A 22,859-nucleotide genomic window follows, 5' to 3' on the forward strand; every position below is an offset into this window, starting at 1 on the left:
TTAGTTTTTGTGTTTTGTCTTGTTTTGGAATACAAGTTGAATATTCCTTATCCAAAATACTTGAGACCAGAAGTCTTTTGGATTTTGGAATATTTGTATGTACATAATTCACTTATATTTCATGTATACCTTATACACATTAGCCCGAAGGCAATTTTATACAATATTTTTAATAACTTTGAGCATGAAACAAAGTTTTGACTGTGTTTTGATTATGACCTGTTACGTGAGATCAGGTGTGAAATTTTCCACTTGTGGCATCATGTTGATGTTCAAAAATTTTCAGAATTTCAGATTTTGAACTTTTTGGATTGTGGATGCTCAACCTGTATTAACAGTCCAAAATTATATTTTTTCCCAACTTTATTTCAGAATTAGGGGGTACATGTACAGGTTTATTATACCTGGGTATATTGCATGATGCTGAGGTTTCAGGGTACAAATGATCCCGTCACCCAGGTACTGAGCACAGAACCCAATAGGTAGTTTTTCAACACTTACCCCCATCCCTCCCTATCTAATAGTCCCCGGTTTCTACTGTTGCCATTTTTCATCTATGAGTACCTGATGTTTAACTCCCACTTATAAGTGAGAACATGCAGTATTTGGTTTTCTGTTCCTGCATTACTTTGCTTGGGATAATGGCCTCCAGCTGCATCCATGTTGCTGCAAAAGTTAGGTCCTATATTTTGAAGTGCTTCTCAACCTAGGTAATCTACCCCACCCATTATCACCAGTTATGCTCTTTATTCTAAGGAAGTGCCCCCTAAAACAAAGCTCAGGAGCCTCAACCCGGCAGAGAAGATAGTTTCCTCATGAGGCAGGCGAGCAACACCAGGTGGCTCTCTTTCCCAAGATTCCCTTCTGTAGGCTCTTCTTCGGATAACTGCTGACACCAATCTCATTAAGTCCCAGGGAGATGGCCTTGTCTCCCACTCTCCTTTCACAGTCTAGCCCAACTGTAGATAACTGACCCTTCTCCAGGCTCAAACATTTAAAACGGAAAGCTCCAGTCCCCTTTACTGGTGAGAGGATAGTGGTTCTCAAGTATAGACACAGATCAGCATCACCTGGGAACTTGTTAGGAATGCAGATCCAGCAATCCATGTTTTAAGAGCCCAGATAATACTGACGCAGGCTCAAGTTGGAGAACCACTGGGCTAGGGGTTAATAAAACACAAACACAGAGAGTAACTATTATCTATCTTCTTAAATATACTTTGCCCCTCTGGCATTTGTCTGCCACAGAGACTTCAACCTTTCTGGGATCCGGGTCTCTAATCTGTCACACAGAACACACCTGTAGACACCATAATCTCTCCCTCAGTGTCTAGACCAGGAGAGAAAAGGTAAACCCCCTAAGTCCTATTACCTAAGGATCCACTTCTCCTAAGTGATTAATACTAGGATTTACCTCTCACCCTGTAGGTGACTGGTTTAGTTACCTCCTTCTTGTAAGATTGCCGCACTGCCTTTATCTGCCTCAGCAGGATGAGTACTATATCAAGAGTGCAATGAGTAACCCCTCCTCTCACATGAGACACACTTCAGTGCTCCTGCCTTCTGAGGCAGCCACGGCTCTGGGGCAGAGCCAGTCCCAAACATCTGCCAGAACTTCATCTGGGGTCTTCTCCCTCTATTTACAGGGGGAGACCCAGGGCTGAGTGCCACAAAACTAGGGTTGCCAGATATAGCAAATAAAAATAGGCAACGCTGTACTAAAATTTCAGCCTGGCAAGGGCCTAGAAATAATAAAATAGTATTGTTGTCTAGGTTACAAGTGCAGTCACATCCTGTTTCTACTCTCTCCTGAGTAACCTTTAACTGCCGTTCCTATCATCACAGTGAATAGTTGGTGACAATTATCTACTGTGGGAAACAATATGGGAAGAATTTTGGGAGCACTGTAACAACAAAAATGTTTAAAAAGGAGATATTCATTTTCAAAGTTAGATATCAAAATGGAATCCTTTATGCAGCACCCATTAAAATTGTTTAAGTGTTGGAGATACTTTCATAAAAACAACTAAAAGGCTAACATCCCAAGAATGGCTTTCCTCAATTTAAAATCATGCAGAGAGTGTCATCTGCTGGTTATAATTAAGATAGGCTTCAATTATTTTATTATGAATACCTTGTTCAAATCAAATTTCCTTTCTCCTGCCAATCTTTGTCCCAAATATAATCAAACCAGAAGATGGAAGATACTAACATTGCAACGATATTCTTCTTCATTAAAATGCTGACCTGTTTATACTAAAACATATCATCTTAAGGCCCAAACATCTGTTTTTCAAACAGATAGTAAACCTGCCATTTTGGCTTTTTTCTGTTCTTTCCTTAATTATCCATGAACAATTCTTAGCTTTGAACCTAAATTTTTGGAGTATAGAATCATTTTATCCTACTTTCTATAAGCAAGCTGTTAGAACTTTACTATCAGTTCTACTTTCATAACAATAAAACCTTATTTACAGAAATATAGCACCAGAGTAGGAGACAAAGGAACTCAGCTCTCTGGTGGCCAGAAACAACGCATTGCCATAGCTCGTGCCCTTGTTAGACAGCCTCATATTTTGCTTTTGGATGAAGCCACATCAGCTCTGGATACAGAAAGTGAAAAGGTAAGAATTTAAATTGAGTTCATTCATACTTGAATCATCATCTTTAAAAATGCTTTATTCTCCATAGTAAAGAACAAAATGTAGTCAGATTATTGATTGTTATTTATATCACCTTTCAGTAAAATGTAAACAGTTTCTGTAACTGTGATTCAGGAGAGTAAAGATGACACAAGGCAAATTAGTCTTAGAGCACATATGCTTCACAAACCATCCCTAGATCACTTTGCGTTGACCTAAGAAGCTGCTTTCAGAAGGTGTATTTCCTACTTCTACTGGCAGCATCTCTCAGCAACCATAAGGAAAAGTGGTAGGGTAAGACAATGTTAAAATCTGACTGTACCTTTTAAGATAAATATTAGCAATCATTTCTGATTGGAGAAAAGGTTAATAATTCAGATTATCTGAAAGACCAACTCAGTATGAGATGTTCCCTACTTTACAATACTAAAATTCAGGAGTCTGTGTTTGGTCTTTGCTCAGGCTTCTTGAATTTACTGTGAGCTGGATTTGAGGTCTGTTTTCAAGGATGTTGTGTGGCGAGACACATTAGTAATGTTTTTAAATGAGTCAGTGAACTGTATTTACTGCCTTAACTTTAAGAGTAAATGACTGCTGGCTGGCACCTACTGCCGTGGCTCACACCTGTAATCCCAACACTTTGGGAAGCTGAGGTGGGAGGATCACTTGAGCCCAGGAGTTTGAGACCTGCCCGGGCAACATAGGGAGACCTTGTCTCTACAAAAAATAAAATAATTAGCTAGGCATGGTGGTGGGAACCTGTAGTCCCAGCTACTCAGGAGGCTGAGGTGGAAGAATTGCTTGAGCCCAGGAGGTTGAGGCTGCAGTAAGCCATGATTGCACCACTACACTCCACCCTGGTGACAGAGTGAGGCCCTGTTTCAAATTATTTAAAAAAAAAAAAAAAAAAAAAAAGTTAGATAACTGCTGCCTCGGAACTAACCCAAACTAGGGTTCAGTCATCTTTTGATATGACAAATCCATTGTTTTCAAAAACCTGTTCTGTTTCACTGATACCTTGTTAAAGAAGGATCTATTGTTGGAGAAATCTTGTTAAAGAAGGATCTATTGTTGGAGAAATTCGTTGTGGAGCTTTTTTTTTTTTTTTTTTTTGAGACAGAGACTCGCACTCTCACCCAGCCTGGAGTGCAGTGACGCAGTGACTCCATCTCCGCTCACTGCAAGCTCCGCCTCCCGGGTTCTCGCCATTCTCCTGCCTCAGCCTCATGAGTAGCTGGGACTACAGGCACCTGCCACCACACTCGGGTCATTTTTTGTATTTTTGGTAGAGATGGGGTTTCGTAGTGTTAGCCAGGATGGTCTTGATCTCCTGACCTTGTGATCCACCCACCTTGGCCTCCCAAAGTGCTGGGATTACAGGCGTGAGCCACCACACCCAGCCTATTGTGGAGCTTTTTATGGAAAAGGAATTAGGGAAAAGAACTATTATGCGAATTAATCTATGTGATTATGGAATAGGTTGTCCAAGAAGCCCTGGACAAAGCCAGAGAAGGCCGTACTTGCATTGTGATTGCTCACCGCCTGTCCACCATCCAGAATGCAGACTTAATAGTGGTGTTTCAGAATGGCAGAGTCAAGGAGCACGGCACACATCAGCAGCTGCTGGCACAGAAAGGCATCTATTTTTCAATGGTCAGTGTCCAGGCTGGAGCAAAGCGCCAGTGAACTGTGACTGTATGAGATGATAAATATATTTTAATATTTGTGTTTAAATATGGCATTTATTCAAAGTTAAAAAGCAAGTACTTATAGAATTATGAAGAGTTATCTGTTTAACATTTCCTCAACCGAGTTCAGAGTCTTCAGACACTTTGTAATTAAAGGAAGAGAGTGAGAGACATCAAGTGGAGAGAAATAATGGTTTAAATTGCATTATAAATTTTATAACAGAGTTAAAGTAGATTTTTAAAGATAAAATATGTAATTTTGTTTATATTTTCTCATTTGGACTTAACTGACTGCCTTGCTAAAAGATTATAGAAGTAGCAAAAAGTATTGAAATGTTTGCATAAAGTGTCTATAATAAAAGTTAAACTTTCATATGACTGGAGTCATCTTGTCCAAACTGCTTGTGAATATATCTTCTCTCAACTGGAATATTATAGATAACTTCTGCTTAAAAAAAGTTTTCTTTAAATATACCTACTTAGTTTTGTGCGAATGGTTAAGCAGTTTAAATAATTCCTGTTGTATATGTCTATTCATATTGGGTCTTGCAGCACCATCTGGCTTCATTCTTCTTGAACTTGATCCTGCTGATTCTTGCATTTCCACATTAAGGTGGCTCTCAAACCCAAAACACAGATCAATATAAGATTTTAGGAGGTGGGGTAAGGCACAATTATGAAGTGTGTATTATTCAGATATACAGTAAATACTTTGCATTGCTTTTATAAAGGGTTCTTTAAGGATTTTAAGATTTTTCTGCTTCCAAAGTACATTTACTTTTTGTCTTGATAATGAATTACTTTTGCCAGTAATTGGCCTCTTCCAAAAGTGATCCTTCTGACTTACAGATGTTTAAAATGTGCCATGAGTTTAACTACATCTTGATACAAACATGATGAAAAAAGAAGAAAATGTATCACAAAGATTGGTACTCTGGACGACAAAATTTTTTAAATTAGCCAAAAAGCATTATTAACATTATAAACTATATTTATTATAAACAATTGCTATCTTAAAAAAAGAACTTCTAAAAAGAAAAAAAAAGAAGCCATCACCTCCAGGAAAAAAAAAAATGGGAAAGGATATAATCAGGTAATTCTCAAAGAAGGAATGCATGTGCCATGCATTTCTCAAAGAAGAAAAATTAATTCAAGATGGATTAGAGATTTAAATGTTAGACCTAAAACCATAAAAACCCCGGAAGATAACCTAGGCAGTACCATTCAGGACATAGGCATAGGCAAAGACTTCATGTCTAAAACACCAAAAGCAATGGCAAAAAAAGCCAACATTGACAAGTGGATCTAACTAAACTAAAGAGCTTCTACACAGCAAAAGAAACTACCATCAGAGTGAACAGGCAACCTACAGAATGGGAGAACATTTTGCAATCTACTCACCTGACAAAAGGCTAATATCCAGAACCTACAAAGAACTCAAACAAATTTACAAGAAAAAACAAACAACCCCATCAAAATTGGGCAAAGGATATGAAGAGACACTTCTCAAAAGAAGACATTTATGCAGCCAACAGACACATGAAAAAATGCTCATCATCACTAGCCATCAGAGAAATGCAAATCAAAACCACAATGAGATACCATCTCACACCAGTTAGAATGGCAATCATTAAAAAGTCAGGAAACAACAGATGCTGCAGAGGATGTGGAGAAACAAGAACACTTTTACACTGTTGGTGGAACTGTAAACTACTTCAAGCATTGTGGAAGATAGTGTGGCAATTCCTCAAGGATCTAGAACTAGAAATACGATTTGACCCAGCCATCCCATTACTGGGTATATACCAAGATTATAAATCATGCTGCTATAAAGACACATGCCACATGTATGTTTACTGCAGCACTATTCACAATAGCAAAAGCTTGGAACCAACCCAAGTGTCCCATCAGTGACAGGCCCAGGATAAGAAAATGTGGCACATATACCCCATGGAATTCTATGCAGCCATAAAAATGTATGAGTTAATGTCCTTTGTAGGAACATGGATGCAGCTGGAAAACCATCATTCTCAGCAAACCCCATCCGCTAGAACAGAAAACCAAACACCGCATGTTCTCACTTCATATGGTTAGGAATTGAACAATAAGAACACTTGGACACAGGAAAGGGGAACGTCACACACCAGGGCCTGTTGTGGGGTTACGGGAAGTGGGGAGGGATAGCATTAGGAGATACTAATGCAAATTATTGGTTCATGGGTTCAGCACCACCAACATGGCACGTGTATATGTATGAACAAACATGCACGTGTGGCACATGTACCCTCGAACTAAAGTATATAAAAAAGAAAAATGTATACAGTTTCCAATATCAAAGAAATGCAAATTAAAAACAAAATTTTTTTTTGCCTAGTAATTTGATGATAAAAAAAATCTAATATGACCATTTTCCCTATTTCTTTCCATTTCTAATGTGAAATGGTCATTGATATAAACTTTCCCCTTTTGCATGTTTGATAATGTAAGTAAAAAAATGAATATATATTTCCTTCAAGACAGCAATATATAATTCTAAGGATTTAAGAGATATGTAAAAACAATACTTTTTTAGTAGCATTACTTATAATTATTGAAAATTGGAAAGATCTAATATTAACAGTAAGAAATTATATGTTAACATTTTGTGCATCCAAAATGGGGAATACCATATAATCATTAGAAAATTAAGTTGAAGAATATGACAAAATATAATTTGTATAAAGAAAAAAATGGTTGCAAATGGCTGAAATTATGGTGGCTTTTTTTATATTATATATATATATATAATCTATATTATATGTATCTATAGTTTATATATCTATATTTATATATCTATTTAACTACGTTCATAGATAATATATATAATTATATATATAATATATATATTAAACTTCTGGGAGATTAGTCCAAAATAAAACAGAATTAGAAATGATTTTATCTCCTAAGTTTTCAAACTTTTGTTTTAAAATTTTAAGGCTTCAAAAGTGTGCTTAGTTTAGGAAATTTCAATAAATTTATGTGAATAGAAGCATAAAACCATGTCACTTGGTTTGACTTCTTAAAGCTAAAGATTTTTCCTTCAAATCTTTGTATGTCTGCTATAAGGACCCTTTGTTTTTTGGCTTTTGTTTTTTTTTGAGGCGGAGTCTTGCTCTGTCGACCAGGCTAGAGTGCAGTGGTGATCTCGGCTCACTGCAACCTCCACCTCCCGGGTTGAAGCGATTCTCCTGCCTCAGCCTCCTGAGTAGCTGGGATAAAATTCTTACATGTCTATAAAAGAAAATAAAAGTATTTTTTACTGTCGTTTGCACAGTCTAGTTGCTGTAGCCGGTGACACTCGCTGGCTCTCTCTGAACCATGTTTCCCTGTTCACTGTTTTGCCCTGGCTGGAGTTGCATGGAGGTCGAGCCCCTCCCAGGGCCTCTAGCTTTTTCTGCTTGAGTATATTGCTGCCCCTTTAGCGTTAAAGGCTGACAGAGAGGGGGTGTTCTTTTTCACACCATTTATTTTCTCCAAATTTACTTCAAGGGTCAATTACCACATTCAACCAGTGATCTCAGATGCAACAAATGATTTCAGTACAAGTAAAGTCTCACTCGAAGACATGTACACTATTATTTGTAACACTGTTATAGTAACTCTGGTAGAAAGTAAGAGCAGCAGAAGTTCTTATGTTTAAGAAACATTTTCTTGAGTGACACAAAAGGTGATTACAGTAGTGAAGCTGTAGGACTATGTGATTAAACTGTGTCACATGTCATGGATAATAGTTAAAAGCATGTGATATGGTTTGGCTCTGTGTCTCCATCCAAATCTCATGTTGAATTATAATCCCTAATGTTGGGGAACTGGCCTGGTGGGAGGCAACTGGATTGTGGCAGCAGATTTCCCCCTTGCTGTTCTCATGATAGTGAGTGAGTTCTCGCAAGATCTGGTTGTTTAAAAGTGTGTAGCACTTCCTGCTTCCCTCTTTCTCTCCTGCCACCATGGGAAGATGTTCTTGCTTCCCCTTCACCCTTCTGCCATGATTCTAAGCTTCCTGAGGCCTCTCCACCCATGCCTGCTGTACAGCCTGTGGAACTGTGAGTCAATTAAACCTCTTTTCTTTATAAATGACCCAGTGTTGGGTAGTTCTTCATAGCAGTGTGAGAATGGATGAATGCAGCAGAGTAGCAGTAGTGTGCATAGCGCAGAGGCTGCCTGGTGGGAAGGGACAGTGTTGTTTCTCGTGTTGTGTTTCATAGCTGTATACATTTGTCTTCTCAGCAGGGCCACATGCTCTGTGAAGGCTGAGTGATACTGTATTTATCTTAGTGTCCCCAAAAGCCTAGAAACAGTGTCTTAGGCATAGTAGACACTCACTAAAGGTCTGATGAAGTAAATTATGGGATGTTGGTGAGGTACCAAATTGAGGTGGGGCCAAATTGTGGTAAGCCTAGAATGCCAGGCAGAGGAATTCAGACTTGAAGGGAGAGAAAATGAAAAACCATTGATGACTCTGAATAGGAGCATAATGTGGTGAAAATACTGGTACCCACCCAGAGGGATTGGTCAGGAAAAGCCCTGCAGTGGGTTGAATGGTGGTCTCCAAAAAGGCATCTCCGCATCCTAATCCTGAGAACCTATGAAGGTGACTTTACTTGGAGAAAAGGTCTTTACAGATATAATTAAAGATCTTGAGGAGAACATCCTGGGTTATTCTGGTGGACCCTAAATCCAAGGTCCAGTGTCCTTATAAAAGTGAGGCACAAGAAGGTTTGACATAGAAGAGGAGGTGATATGATCGTGGGAGCAGAAATCAGAGTGATGCAGCCACAGGTCAAGAAATGCCAGTAGCCACCAAAAGCTGGAAGAGACAAAAAAATTGATTATCCCCTAGAGTCCATAAAGGAATTGTAATCCTGCTGGATTTTGGATTTCTGGCTTCCAGAACTAGGAGAGAAGAATCTTCTGTTGTTTTAACCCACCATGCTTGTGGTAATTTGTCACAGTAGTCTCAGGAAACGAATACACGCCTCAAATCAGTGAAGCTACATAAGATGCTTTTATTTAAGAGAAAACATGCAAGTGGCTAAGGATAATGTGACTCTGAGTTGGGCTGGTAAGAAGAGAGAACAGGTAGCTATGAGAAACACTCACAGCCTAGTAAGAGGAGGAGGGAGGATAGAGGCTGGCTGGGAAATGTTGTGACAGTGAGGAAGATGAGGAACTCTTTAGAAGGAAGAGGATTGGTTCGTATGGCTTGAAGATGTCATCAAAGCAATAGATGTTTGAGGTGTGGCCCTCAGGATACAGACAAAACACAGATGGGTCCCAGCATGTGCCACTTGCTTGAGTTCAATCCTTTTCTAGCCCAGGCTTCTTTATTTTCCTAGTTTCACCCCAGATTATCCAGTTATACCCAACTTTAACAATGATGGTTCTTCTATTTGGTTCACCAGAATCAACTCCTGATGTTAGGACAAAATGTGCTTCAGTCTCTTTCCTGACACATAATGCAGTCATTTGTCCCCAGGTCTCAGTAAGAGGTCTTTTTTGGAAATGCATTTTTCCTATATCTCAGCTTAAGGCACATGCTCTGATGTGTGAACTCTTTGAGGAGAGGACTGTCCTTGAGTCACTGTGTTCCGGTGTTTGGCAAAGTCCTTGGCATATAGCAGAGGCTCAATAAGCATCTGTTCTTTTGCCAATTTGTGTGTGTGTGTGTGTGTGTGTGTGTGTGTGTGTGTGTGTAAAAGTGTGTATCTTTTTCTGGGTCAGTTTCATTTTATCACAAATAAATATCTAAAAAGGCTTTTGTTAATATAAATATATATAAAGAAGATTCTTATCTAAAGCCATGTAATTGTACATGAAAAAATAGGGGAGCCCATAATTACAGTAATATCTGACGACTGAGCCTTACCCACTATACAGAATAAAAGAGAAGACTTATGCAAATTGTGTGCTCTTAATTTTGGAAAAGAAAATATATATATATATGAAAGTTGTAGTAGTGTAGTAACAGTATTGTACCAATTTCAGTGTTCTGGATTTGATTTTGAACTACAGTCACTACATGTCATCATTAAAGGAAGTTGGGTGACAGGTACACAGGGTGCTATGTAGGAGCCCTCTCCCCACCTCACCTCCCAAAAAGAAGAAGTAAAGAACAAGCCTAATGATGGGAGGATGGGGAGGGGTAAGACATGGAGGAAGAGACATAACAGAGGGTGGGCAGGAGGGGAGGGAGTTTTTGCTTCACTACCCTTGTTCAAAAAGCACAGCCATCAACAGCAGATGTCTGACACCCTGTAAGTCTGAACAATCAGATGATGTATATGAAAGTCATTTGTAAAAGTTTTAAGAGTTATATAATACAAGGAATGTTATACAACACACATATTTATTGAATCCCCCTGCACAAAGAGAAGGAAGCACTTTTAAGACAGCTTTTTCTTCCTGAATCTGTTCCAAAAGGAGCCTCAGTGACATTCCTCGAGGCCACTTAACACTTGCTCCAAGGTCAGAACTGGAGGCAAGACCCTTCAAAGAAGCCTCCAAAACAAAGGCCTTCAAAGGAATCAACTGATTTTTACAACTTCTTTCCAAGGGTGAACTTGGTCCTGCTGATTAGCGTGTAATGGAAAAGTCAGTGGCTGCGGGGCATGCACCTGCTGATGCCCAGTTCAAAGTCACCCTCCACTCTCCCAGGGCGCTGGGCTGTTCCGTTCCTTGCCACCTCGAGATCCACTTCAGCCTGGGGAGAATCCACAGCCTCAGGTCCAAGTGTACCTGCTCACTTGCTCCAGCTTTCAAGGGACGACCAGTTTCTTTGCAGCCCCCACCCGAGGGCCCTGAGCTGGATGCATGGGTCACAGGACCAGGGGGGAGCCTCCCAGTGCCCATCATCCCTGGGGTCTCCCTCTGAGAGCCCTGCTTGACAAATCAGTTTCAGGGTATTTTAAGCCAAGGACCAGATCCTGAACTGTGACAATCCCGCACTGTCTGAATCCAGTGACTATTCTATGAAAAGCTCTTGTTACATGGGGTGACTATGTAACTTGACCTAGCCCACTGCTAGCACCAAGTGCCAGCCCCCAAGGTGGGTCCAATAAGCATCTGACTGCAACCTCATGAGATGAGAACCCTTCAGCAGAGCCCAGTCAATCTATACAACTAGAAGATATCATAAAAACCATTTGTTTTAAGCCAATTCATAACCAGAACAAGTAATAACCCTCCTAGTTCCAGAGCCTATCAAGGACTTTCAGTGACCTTAACTCTCTTGTTCTTCAAAAAACTCCCTCTTAGCTGCAATATCATGGTGGGCAACTGGTTTACAATGTATCATTGTATACATCAATACCTCTATCAATACTTGGCATATCAAAAGTCTTCAATAAAAATATTTGTTAAATGAAAAAAAAATAAGAGATTTGTTGCTCTTGGGAAAAAAAACAAAGATTAAACACAAGATTTTCAGGGAGCACTTTCTGCAACTGTAGTCCTTTGTCCCAACTGGAACTTCTGACACCAAGGTGAAAGACCTCTGCCCTTGCAGTTTGTAGAAATCAGAATAGCAAAGAAAAAAGCAGGAATGCTTACAGATACGTGGAAGGGCAAAGATACATGATGAAATATTTTCACCCGGGCTCTTTCAAAAGAGCCAATTTGGGTCAAAAGGAAAAGTGACCTTTGAGTTGAAACCCAGTTTTTGCTTTCTCAACTGGGTGGCTAAATTTAAATGATTTCCTTCTCTACACAGGACGCTATGTAAGAGTATGATTATGTTTGGTGTATAGCCAAGCTCCTAGGCTCTCCAGTCAGAGAAACCTGGGCTTCTGTTCCGGCTGCCAGTTTGCTAACATGTGTGGCTTCTTAGTCAAGTAACTTACTTTTTTTAAGCCCCTGTTTCTGCATTGGAAAAAATGGGATTTCAATACCTACCTCATTGAATGAGTTGAGCACTAAATACTGTAATGAAGTATTTAAGACAATACCCAATACATAAGATACAAGCAAAAAAAAGTTGATTGCCTTCATTTCATATTTTCTTGCTCTTCAAAGCTACCACTTCTCTTGCATGAAAAGAAATTTTTGTATTTATCCATTTAGCGATTATTTTAAGTGCCTACTGGACTAAATATGGGGAGCACAATGATTAGAGGAGGAGCTTACGGCTTAGGAGACAGGACATAAGTTTAGCAATGCGCATTGACGCCATGATGCAAGATGGTGGGGTATGGCAGTGGGGACCAAGAAAAGAGCAGTTACCTCTCTGGAGAGTGGTTTAAGGGCTAAAAAAGATTCTAGGGCAACCAAGATGTCCTTTGGAAGGTGAATAGATGAAAAACTGTGGTACATCAAGACCATGAAATATCATGCAGTGCTAAAGAGAAATGAGCCATGAATAGTCACAGGGGAAAATTAAATGCATATTACTAAGTGAAAGAACCCAATCTGAAAAGGTTCAAACTGTGTAATTCCAACTACATCACATTCTGGAAAAGGCAAAACTACGGAGATAGTAAAAAAGATCAGTGGTTGCTAGAGACTGGGGGAGTGAGGGATGAAGCACAGATAATTTTTTAGGGCAGTGAAACGACTCTGTAAGATACTACAATGGTGGACACGTATCATTATGCGTTTGTCCAAGCCCACTGAATGTACAACACCAAGAGTGAACCCTAAAATAAACTATTTGGACTTTGGGTGACGATGTGTCAGTGTAGAGTCATCATTGTGACAAATGTGTCCCCACTCTGGTGGGGGGGGGCAATCAATGTGTAGAAATAGGAGGTACATGGGAAGTCTCCTTACCTTCCACTCAATTTTGCTGTGAATCTAAAAAATACTCTAAAAAAGAAAGTCTATTAAATAAAAAGCTTCCTGGATAATGGAATAAATGCATGTCAGATGGACAATAGAGGAGGAGTGTGGATGCGGAGAGCAGTATAGAACAGTTTAGAAGGCTGGAACCAGAAGCTATTCAGTGTGGTCAGAGTTTTAGATGTTGGATGTGAGGAAGGGTGGGTGGAGGCCACCAAGGAATGGGGCTGGGCCAGGCAGGACCTGAGCCTGAAGGGCACTGTGTGCCAGAATAGCTTTTATTATTTTTATTTTTGTTGTGATTCTTTTGAAATAATCTGAGTGTTGAGATATGCCTCACTTTAGAGTGGCCTCCTTCTTTCAAATGTACCTGTGCAGTGAAATTTTATAAAATAAATCACATTTTAGTTTTTCCATTTCCATTATAAAGATGAAAATATAACCCTTTACAAATTCCATAAGTAAAGAGAAAAAAGGACTGACTTCAGAAACCTGCCCTGTGACTCCTGAATGTGTGGGTGGACTGCAAAAGAGCTTTTTTATCTGTAGAATTTCAATCACAAGCATGGGGGTTGGTGCACACAACATTCTAATATCATAGGCAGGGAATCACATTATTCTATTTGGGGATGGGGGGAAAGGCAAGGTGAGGGAAGGAATATATATGTATGTTTGTGTGTGTGTATGTATATATATATATTATTAATCAAGAATAGAAAGACAAAACTAAACAATATTATCAAAGTCATAAATATAATATTTTAATTATATATTCAAGCCAGTTTGTAGTTGAGGCTTTCTATTTCTATCAAGATTTTAGTACAATTTTTTTAATTTCCAAAAGAGTTCATTGTCCCTTGTTAACTCTCTCTTATGCAAAACATCTCTATCAGTACGGGCAATGACACCGTTATCCTCATTCTTCAGTTTAAACAGATGACTCAGGCAGGATTATCAATGATTTTCCATGTTATTTTGGCATAGTGCCAAGTCTAGCCCAAATATGGCTGAGACTTCCTGAATTATTTGAAAAATCCCATGACCACAATATTCTACCTCTTTTACTTAAAGAATAGTATAAAGTTTTTTGGATTCAGAGAGCCCAGGTCAAGAACATATACATATAGACAAAGCCTGGAGAGAAATATGCCCAAAAGAAAATAAGTTAGTTTATTTAAAACAATACTAATGATTTCCTTTTTGAGAACAAATATTTTAAAGAGTGTTTAAAAGTGTCAGAGACTAAACACAAAATGCTGGTGCTTCACAAAAAATTAGCATTTATGAACTTGTGTTTATCATACACTTTAATTCAAAAAGCAACTTTTTTGAGTAGCTAAAATTTTGATTATGGATTATTTTTTGTTATAATAATGAAATTAAATTCATTCATTGATAGCTGAAATCAGATTTAAATACTTTTAAAATTCTTGATATTTGCATTTATGCTAGAAAGGTTACCTTAGTCAACAATTTTATTGCATTGCACATCAAGGCTAAAGTCATGTTAGCTATGAAAATTCTCTCCACTGAACTCCCATATGCTTTCTATACTTCTTTATGCTTCACTCTATATTTTAATTATTTCCTTATTTTCACTCTGTTTATAGCTATTTTACATACCTAAGGGCTAGTCTCTATCTTACTATCTTTGTGTCTTCACTGTCTCAACACAATGTCTTGACACAGTGGGTGCTGCCTTTCAAAGTGTTGCATAAAGCACTAGTCACTATAGCAAAGACATGGAATCAATGGAGATGTCCATCAATGCTGGATTGGATAACAAAAATGTGGTAAATATATATCATGGAATACTATGCAACCGTAAAAAAAAAAAATGAAGTCATGTCCTTTGCAGCAACATGGATGCAGGTGGAAGCCCTTATCCTAAGCAAATTAATGTAGGAACAGAAAACCAAATACCGCATGTTCTCCCTTATAATTTGTAGCTAAGCATTGAATACACATGAACACAAAGATGGGAACAATAGACACTGGGGCCTACTTGAAAGGGAAAGATGGGGGCATGTGTGCATTGGAAGACTACCTACTGGATACTATGCTCACTAGCTAGATGACAGGATCATTTGTACACCAAGCCTCAGCAGCACACAATTTACCCATGTAGGAAATCTGCACATGTACCCTTGGAACCTAAAATAAAAGTAGAAGAAGAAGGAAGGACAAAACAAATAAAAGTATTGCATGAATCATGAACAGACACAGCTAGTCAGGAAATGGTAGAGTTAAAATACCTGCTGGCAGTTTCCAGATTCTTCATCTTCAGACATGTGCCAGATATCTTCATTTTGCCATTCTGTATCTATTCTCCACTCCTCTCCACACTACTGTTTACTTTAGGAAGTTGACTTCTGTGGGTTCAGCTGAAGTGGGGGCCTGGAGACAGTTGGAGTGGATCACTGCCCTTCTTGAAGCAGTTCTATCTACATGATGCTCAATATGGCTTCTGGGAACTGCTCCTTCCCCTCATCCATGCTGGCCTAGGGAAGGCCATACACCTCCCCAATGTTTGTGGCCCCAAGATATTTTGCTATCCATTACGGTATATCCACTATGCCCTATGTTCTACGCCTTCCTTTCTAAATAGTTCCTTCATTACATCCTCCTTGAATATCCTAATTTTAATATGCCATTTGTTTCATGCTGAGACCTTGACTGATACATGACAATTCAAATTATGGCAAAAAAAAATCCACCATTCTTGACCAGGATAATCATTGGTTTCTCAAAATCCTCTCAATACACTCTGAAAGTCTAAATTCCTCCTAGTTTTTAGCCTCTACTGTATCAAACCTCTTTTATATTCCACCATATCCTTATCTACTTTTTGACTCAGTCAAATGAACATCACACCTTCTTTATTCCATGTCTCCATTCCTCACCTGCATCTGTCTTTGGCATTGTTTCCCTGCTGTTGGAACTTTTAGGATTATATCTCTTAGGAGTAGCTTTATGAATAAGTTTAAAGAAACTATGAATATTGTGCTTTCAGTGAGTATTTTGCGGTGTCAGGAGGGGGAGGAAATACTGGAAACAAAGCTAAACGACTTTTTTTTTTAACTATAGAGCTTCTCAGAATCTGTGATGCACATTGTGATTTTCTGAGTGTGGTAAGCAGCATCTCTCAAACTTACTTCATGGAACACTCATTATCACCAAGCACCTGATGGCATTCCTCAGGTCACAGTTTGGAAAACCTTGCCTGTGGGTATGCTTTTCACTCCATCCTGCTCTTCCTCCATAAGCATTTATTGTACAAATGAATAAATATTGACAAAATTGGTCAGAACTCTAAAAGACGGAAGTGGAAGACAGGGTACCACAACCCTTCTTTCCAATCATTGATGTCTGCATAAATCAGGATCTCCCAAGATGTATGGAGTCGGGTGAAAGGTGACCAGCACTTCCTGCAAGATCCAACTTGAGGGACTGATGGAGACCTACCTGGTTATTCATTCAGAGGTCTTCTTCAAGCCTTCAAGCCTAGTTTAGTTGTGGATGTTTCTCCTCGGGTCTTTTTGCCTTAATTCCTGAACTAGTTGGTGGTGGAAAAGGGAGTGGGCAACAAGAGAAAGAAGAGCATTTATCAGGTGCTTGCAATGTTCCAGATAACCAATTTGGTTCTTCCTCTTCCCTGAAGGAGCTCATTGTCAAATAGAAGAGTAAAGATGCAAAACAGGTGTAATGAATGCAGTATAATATAATGTAACATCATATAATTAATGCAATTAATGTAGTTAGTATATAAATTATGGCTACACAAATGAGCGCATCCTCTCATTTTTTAACATTGCCTATTGTCCTGGTATGGCAAGATCTATAATTATTGGCATCTGATTTCATGTTTTATTGTGGAGTAAGCATGAGGCCAAACTGAGACAATGTCCACCTACCTTCATGTCTTACCTAGAAAAATATACAGATTTTTATAAGTAGTTGAAATAGGATGTTACTGAGAGGGTAAGAGAGTGAGAAGGAGGAAAATGAGCAGATGACTTAGAGAAATCTTGTTATCTAATACTTTGCAGCCCTTCCTCTATTGATGAACAAATACAAAAATTGGTTAATTTGATTTTAGAATATTCATCCTTTGCCTCTCACCCTATTAGAGAAACGTGGATTTAAAAAACTAGGCAGCAACTTCTGGGAAAATGGAATAGACATACTTTTTCCTATTTGTCCTACTAAGTACAATTAAAAACACTGAACATTATAAATAAAACATAAGACAATGGAAATATGGAGAGAATGACAGACTAGCTAAGGATCTTGGGATCCGAGGAATGACACATGGTGGTGAATTTCTGGTTTGTTTGTTTGCCTCCTATATCTCAGACTTGGAGCAAAAGAAGACAAAAATCCAAAAATGCCAATGTACACAGACAAAAAAGTCCTGCCCTTCCTAGTAAAAGGACCCAGAAAGGGACAGCCTAGCAAAGAGAACACGTTGAAACAACAGTCACTCTACTCTAGCCAAACATTATAGAAAAAACTGTGACACCGCCCAGACCCACTCCAGCAAAAGCAAAGTAGGGAGACTTGATACCCTCCTTTGCCAGGCATGTCAACCTCACTCTCGGTCTACCCCCACCCCAGGGCAGTGTCAGACAAGGCCAAGTAGGGAGCAGATGTTTCACTCCCACCTTGTAGTAATGAGTCATCCCACCCACTGGGGTAATGGAAGAGGAAGCCTAGTGGAGACTTAGGACTTTCCACACTACCTAGCGGTAACAGGATCATGTCCCCAACATATGGAGGCCACGTGGGGGGAGTAACAACGCACTTCTACTCCTTCCAGCCAGAAAGACATCAGTAGAGGGCCAGTGGGGAATCAGAACTGTCACTTCTGCCCAGCAATAACAAGGATCACCCCCCTCAACCCCAAGTGTCAATGGAGATCATGTGAGAAACCTGAACTTCTACCCCGACCTGCAGAAATGAGTCAGTACACTCCTTTCACTGCTGAAGTAGTGTAAAAAAATCCATTTTGATTTATCTGTGGTGTTCATTTTTTAATTTGTTAATTTTTGTGTGTAATTTTTTTAATTTTTAAAATTTTGTATGTAGGGGTATAAATTTATTATTTTTTGATACAGACATGCAATGTGTAATAATCACATTAGGGTCAATGAGGAATCCATTCCCTCAAGCATTTATCTTTTGTGTTACAATCAAATTATACTCTTTTGTTACTTTAAAATGTACAATTAAATTATTTTGACTATAATCACNTAGCTGATCAGATTTAAATACTTTTAAAATTCTTGATATTTGCATTTATGCTAGAAAGGTTACCTTAGTCAACAATTTTATTGCATTGCACATCAAGGCTAAAGTCATGTTAGCTATGAAAATTCTCTCCACTGAACTCCCATATGCTTTCTATACTTCTTTATGCTTCACTCTATATTTTAATTATTTCCTTATTTTCACTCTGTTTATAGCTATTTTACATACCTAAGGGCTAGTCTCTATCTTACTATCTTTGTGTCTTCACTGTCTCAACACAATGTCTTGACACAGTGGGTGCTGCCTTTCAAAGTGTTGCATAAAGCACTAGTCACTATAGCAAAGACATGGAATCAATGGAGATGTCCATCAATGCTGGATTGGATAACAAAATGTGGTAAATATATATCATGGAATACTATGCAACCGTAAAAAAAAAAATGAAGTCATGTCCTTTGCAGCAACATGGATGCAGGTGGAAGCCCTTATCCTAAGCAAATTAATGTAGGAACAGAAAACCAAATACCGCATGTTCTCCCTTATAATTTGTAGCTAAGCATTGAATACACATGAACACAAAGATGGGAACAATAGACACTGGGGCCTACTTGAAAGGGAAAGATGGGGCATGTGTGCATTGGAAGACTACCTACTGGATACTATGCTCACTAGCTAGATGACAGGATCATTTGTACACCAAGCCTCAGCAGCACACAATTTACCCATGTAGGAAATCTGCACATGTACCCTTGGAACCTAAAATAAAAGTAGAAGAAGAAGGAAGGACAAAACAAATAAAAGTATTGCATGAATCATGAACAGACACAGCTAGTCAGGAAATGGTAGAGTTAAAATACCTGCTGGCAGTTTCCAGATTCTTCATCTTCAGACATGTGCCAGATATCTTCATTTTGCCATTCTGTATCTATTCTCCACTCCTCTCCACACTACTGTTTACTTTAGGAAGTTGACTTCTGTGGGTTCAGCTGAAGTGGGGCCTGGAGACAGTTGGAGTGGATCACTGCCCTTCTTGAAGCAGTTCTATCTACATGATGCTCAATATGGCTTCTGGGAACTGCTCCTTCCCCTCATCCATGCTGGCCTAGGGAAGGCCATACACCTCCCCAATGTTTGTGGCCCCAAGATATTTTGCTATCCATTACGGTATATCCACTATGCCCTATGTTCTACGCCTTCCTTTCTAAATAGTTCCTTCATTACATCCTCCTTGAATATCCTAATTTTAATATGCCATTTGTTTCATGCTGAGACCTTGACTGATACATGACAATTCAAATTATGGCAAAAAAAAATCCACCATTCTTGACCAGGATAATCATTGGTTTCTCAAAATCCTCTCAATACACTCTGAAAGTCTAAATTCCTCCTAGTTTTAGCCTCTACTGTATCAAACCTCTTTTATATTCCACCATATCCTTATCTACTTTTGACTCAGTCAAATGAACATCACACCTTCTTTATTCCATGTCTCCATTCCTCACCTGCATCTGTCTTTGGCATTGTTTCCCTGCTGTTGGAACTTTTAGGATTATATCTCTTAGGAGTAGCTTTATGAATAAGTTTAAAGAAACTATGAATATTGTGCTTTCAGTGAGTATTTTGCGGTGTCAGGAGGGGAGGAAATACTGGAAACAAAGCTAAACGACTTTTTTTTTTAACTATAGAGCTTCTCAGAATCTGTGATGCACATTGTGATTTTCTGAGTGTGGTAAGCAGCATCTCTCAAACTTACTTCATGGAACACTCATTATCACCAAGCACCTGATGGCATTCCTCAGGTCACAGTTTGGAAAACCTTGCCTGTGGGTATGCTTTTCACTCCATCCTGCTCTTCCTCCATAAGCATTTATTGTACAAATGAATAAATATTGACAAAATTGGTCAGAACTCTAAAAGACGGAAGTGGAAGACAGGGTACCACAACCCTTCTTTCCAATCATTGATGTCTGCATAAATCAGGATCTCCCAAGATGTATGGAGTCGGGTGAAAGGTGACCAGCACTTCCTGCAAGATCCAACTTGAGGGACTGATGGAGACCTACCTGGTTATTCATTCAGAGGTCTTCTTCAAGCCTTCAAGCCTAGTTTAGTTGTGGATGTTTCTCCTCGGGTCTTTTGCCTTAATTCCTGAACTAGTTGGTGGTGGAAAAGGGAGTGGGCAACAAGAGAAAGAAGAGCATTTATCAGGTGCTTGCAATGTTCCAGATAACCAATTTGGTTCTTCCTCTTCCCTGAAGGAGCTCATTGTCAAATAGAAGAGTAAAGATGCAAAACAGGTGTAATGAATGCAGTATAATATAATGTAACATCATATAATTAATGCAATTAATGTAGTTAGTATATAAATTATGGCTACACAAATGAGCGCATCCTCTCATTTTTTAACATTGCCTATTGTCCTGGTATGGCAAGATCTATAATTATTGGCATCTGATTTCATGTTTTATTGTGGAGTAAGCATGAGGCCAAACTGAGACAATGTCCACCTACCTTCATGTCTTACCTAGAAAATATACAGATTTTATAAGTAGTTGAAATAGGATGTTACTGAGAGGGTAAGAGAGTGAGAAGGAGGAAAATGAGCAGATGACTTAGAGAAATCTTGTTATCTAATACTTTGCAGCCCTTCCTCTATTGATGAACAAATACAAAATTGGTTAATTTGATTTTAGAATATTCATCCTTTGCCTCTCACCCTATTAGAGAAACGTGGATTTAAAAAACTAGGCAGCAACTTCTGGGAAAATGGAATAGACATACTTTTCCTATTTGTCCTACTAAGTACAATTAAAACACTGAACATTATAAATAAAACATAAGACAATGGAAATATGGAGAGAATGACAGACTAGCTAAGGATCTTGGGATCCGAGGAATGACACATGGTGGTGAATTTCTGGTTTGTTTGTTTGCCTCCTATATCTCAGACTTGGAGCAAAAGAAGACAAAATCCAAAATGCCAATGTACACAGACAAAAAAGTCCTGCCCTTCCTAGTAAAAGGACCCAGAAAGGGACAGCCTAGCAAAGAGAACACGTTGAAACAACAGTCACTCTACTCTAGCCAAACATTATAGAAAAAACTGTGACACCGCCCAGACCCACTCCAGCAAAAGCAAAGTAGGGAGACTTGATACCCTCCTTTGCCAGGCATGTCAACCTCACTCTCGGTCTACCCCACCCCAGGGCAGTGTCAGACAAGGCCAAGTAGGGAGCAGATGTTTCACTCCCACCTTGTAGTAATGAGTCATCCCACCCACTGGGGTAATGGAAGAGGAAGCCTAGTGGAGACTTAGGACTTTCCACACTACCTAGCGGTAACAGGATCATGTCCCCAACATATGGAGGCCACGTGGGGGGAGTAACAACGCACTTCTACTCCTTCCAGCCAGAAAGACATCAGTAGAGGGCCAGTGGGGAATCAGAACTGTCACTTCTGCCCAGCAATAACAAGGATCACCCCCCTCAACCCCAAGTGTCAATGGAGATCATGTGAGAAACCTGAACTTCTACCCCGACCTGCAGAAATGAGTCAGTACACTCCTTTCACTGCTGAAGTAGTGTAAAAAAATCCATTTTGATTTATCTGTGGTGTTCATTTTTTAATTTGTTAATTTTGTGTGTAATTTTTTTAATTTTAAAATTTTGTATGTAGGGGTATAAATTTATTATTTTTTGATACAGACATGCAATGTGTAATAATCACATTAGGGTCAATGAGGAATCCATTCCCTCAAGCATTTATCTTTTGTGTTACAATCAAATTATACTCTTTTGTTACTTTAAAATGTACAATTAAATTATTTTGACTATAATCACCCTATTGTGCTATCAAATGCTAGGTTTTATTTATTCTTTCTAATTCTTTTTATATATCCATTAACTGCCCCACTTTCCCATAGTACCATCTTCCACTACCCTTCATAGCTTCTGGTAGTCATCCTGCTACTTCCTACCTCCATGAGTTCAATTGTTTCATTTTTTAGCTTCCTCAAATATATGAGAACAGGTGAAGTTTGGCTTTCTGTGCCTGGCTTATTTCATTCAACATAACAACCTCTAGTTCCATCCATTTGTTGCAAATGACAGAATCTCATGTTTTATGATTGAATAGTACTCCATTTTGTATATGTACCACAATTTCTTTATTCATTCATCTGCTGATGGATACTTAGGTCGCTGCCAAATCTTGGCTATTGTGAATTGTGCTGCAGTAAACTTGAAAGTGCAAATATCTCTTTGATATACTGATTTCCTTTCTTTTGGGTATATACCTAGGAGTGGGATTGATGGATCATACATTAGTTCTAATTTTAGTTTTCGGAGACACCTCCATACTGTTTTCCATAGTGGCTGTACTAATTCCCAGAAAAAGTATTCAAGAGTTCCGTTTTCTCAGCCGGGTGCAGTGGCTCAAGCCTGTAATCTCAGCACTTTGGGAGGCCGAG

General features: G+C 39.0%; 1 protein-coding gene across 2 annotated transcripts in view; it reads left to right on the plus strand.

Annotated features, from left to right (window-relative positions):
• Nucleotides 1–5,228, plus strand: part of ABCB1 (ATP binding cassette subfamily B member 1) — a 105,233-nt gene extending 100,005 nt beyond the window's left edge. For both annotated transcript variants that reach the window (XM_017851617.1, XM_017851609.1), the window contains exons 27-28: nucleotides 2,478–2,624; nucleotides 4,122–5,228. In XM_017851617.1, coding sequence (XP_017707106.1) covers nucleotides 2,478–2,624; nucleotides 4,122–4,328 — 354 coding nt within the window. In that variant the 3' untranslated portion in view covers nucleotides 4,329–5,228. The remainder of the gene's footprint in view (nucleotides 1–2,477; nucleotides 2,625–4,121) is intronic.
• Nucleotides 5,229–22,859: the final 17,631 nt, after the last annotated feature.

This window comes from Rhinopithecus bieti, unplaced genomic scaffold (genome assembly GCF_001698545.2).
Source record: "Rhinopithecus bieti isolate Rb0 unplaced genomic scaffold, ASM169854v2 scaffold_1558, whole genome shotgun sequence".
Classification (NCBI taxonomy): Eukaryota; Metazoa; Chordata; class Mammalia; order Primates; family Cercopithecidae; genus Rhinopithecus; species Rhinopithecus bieti.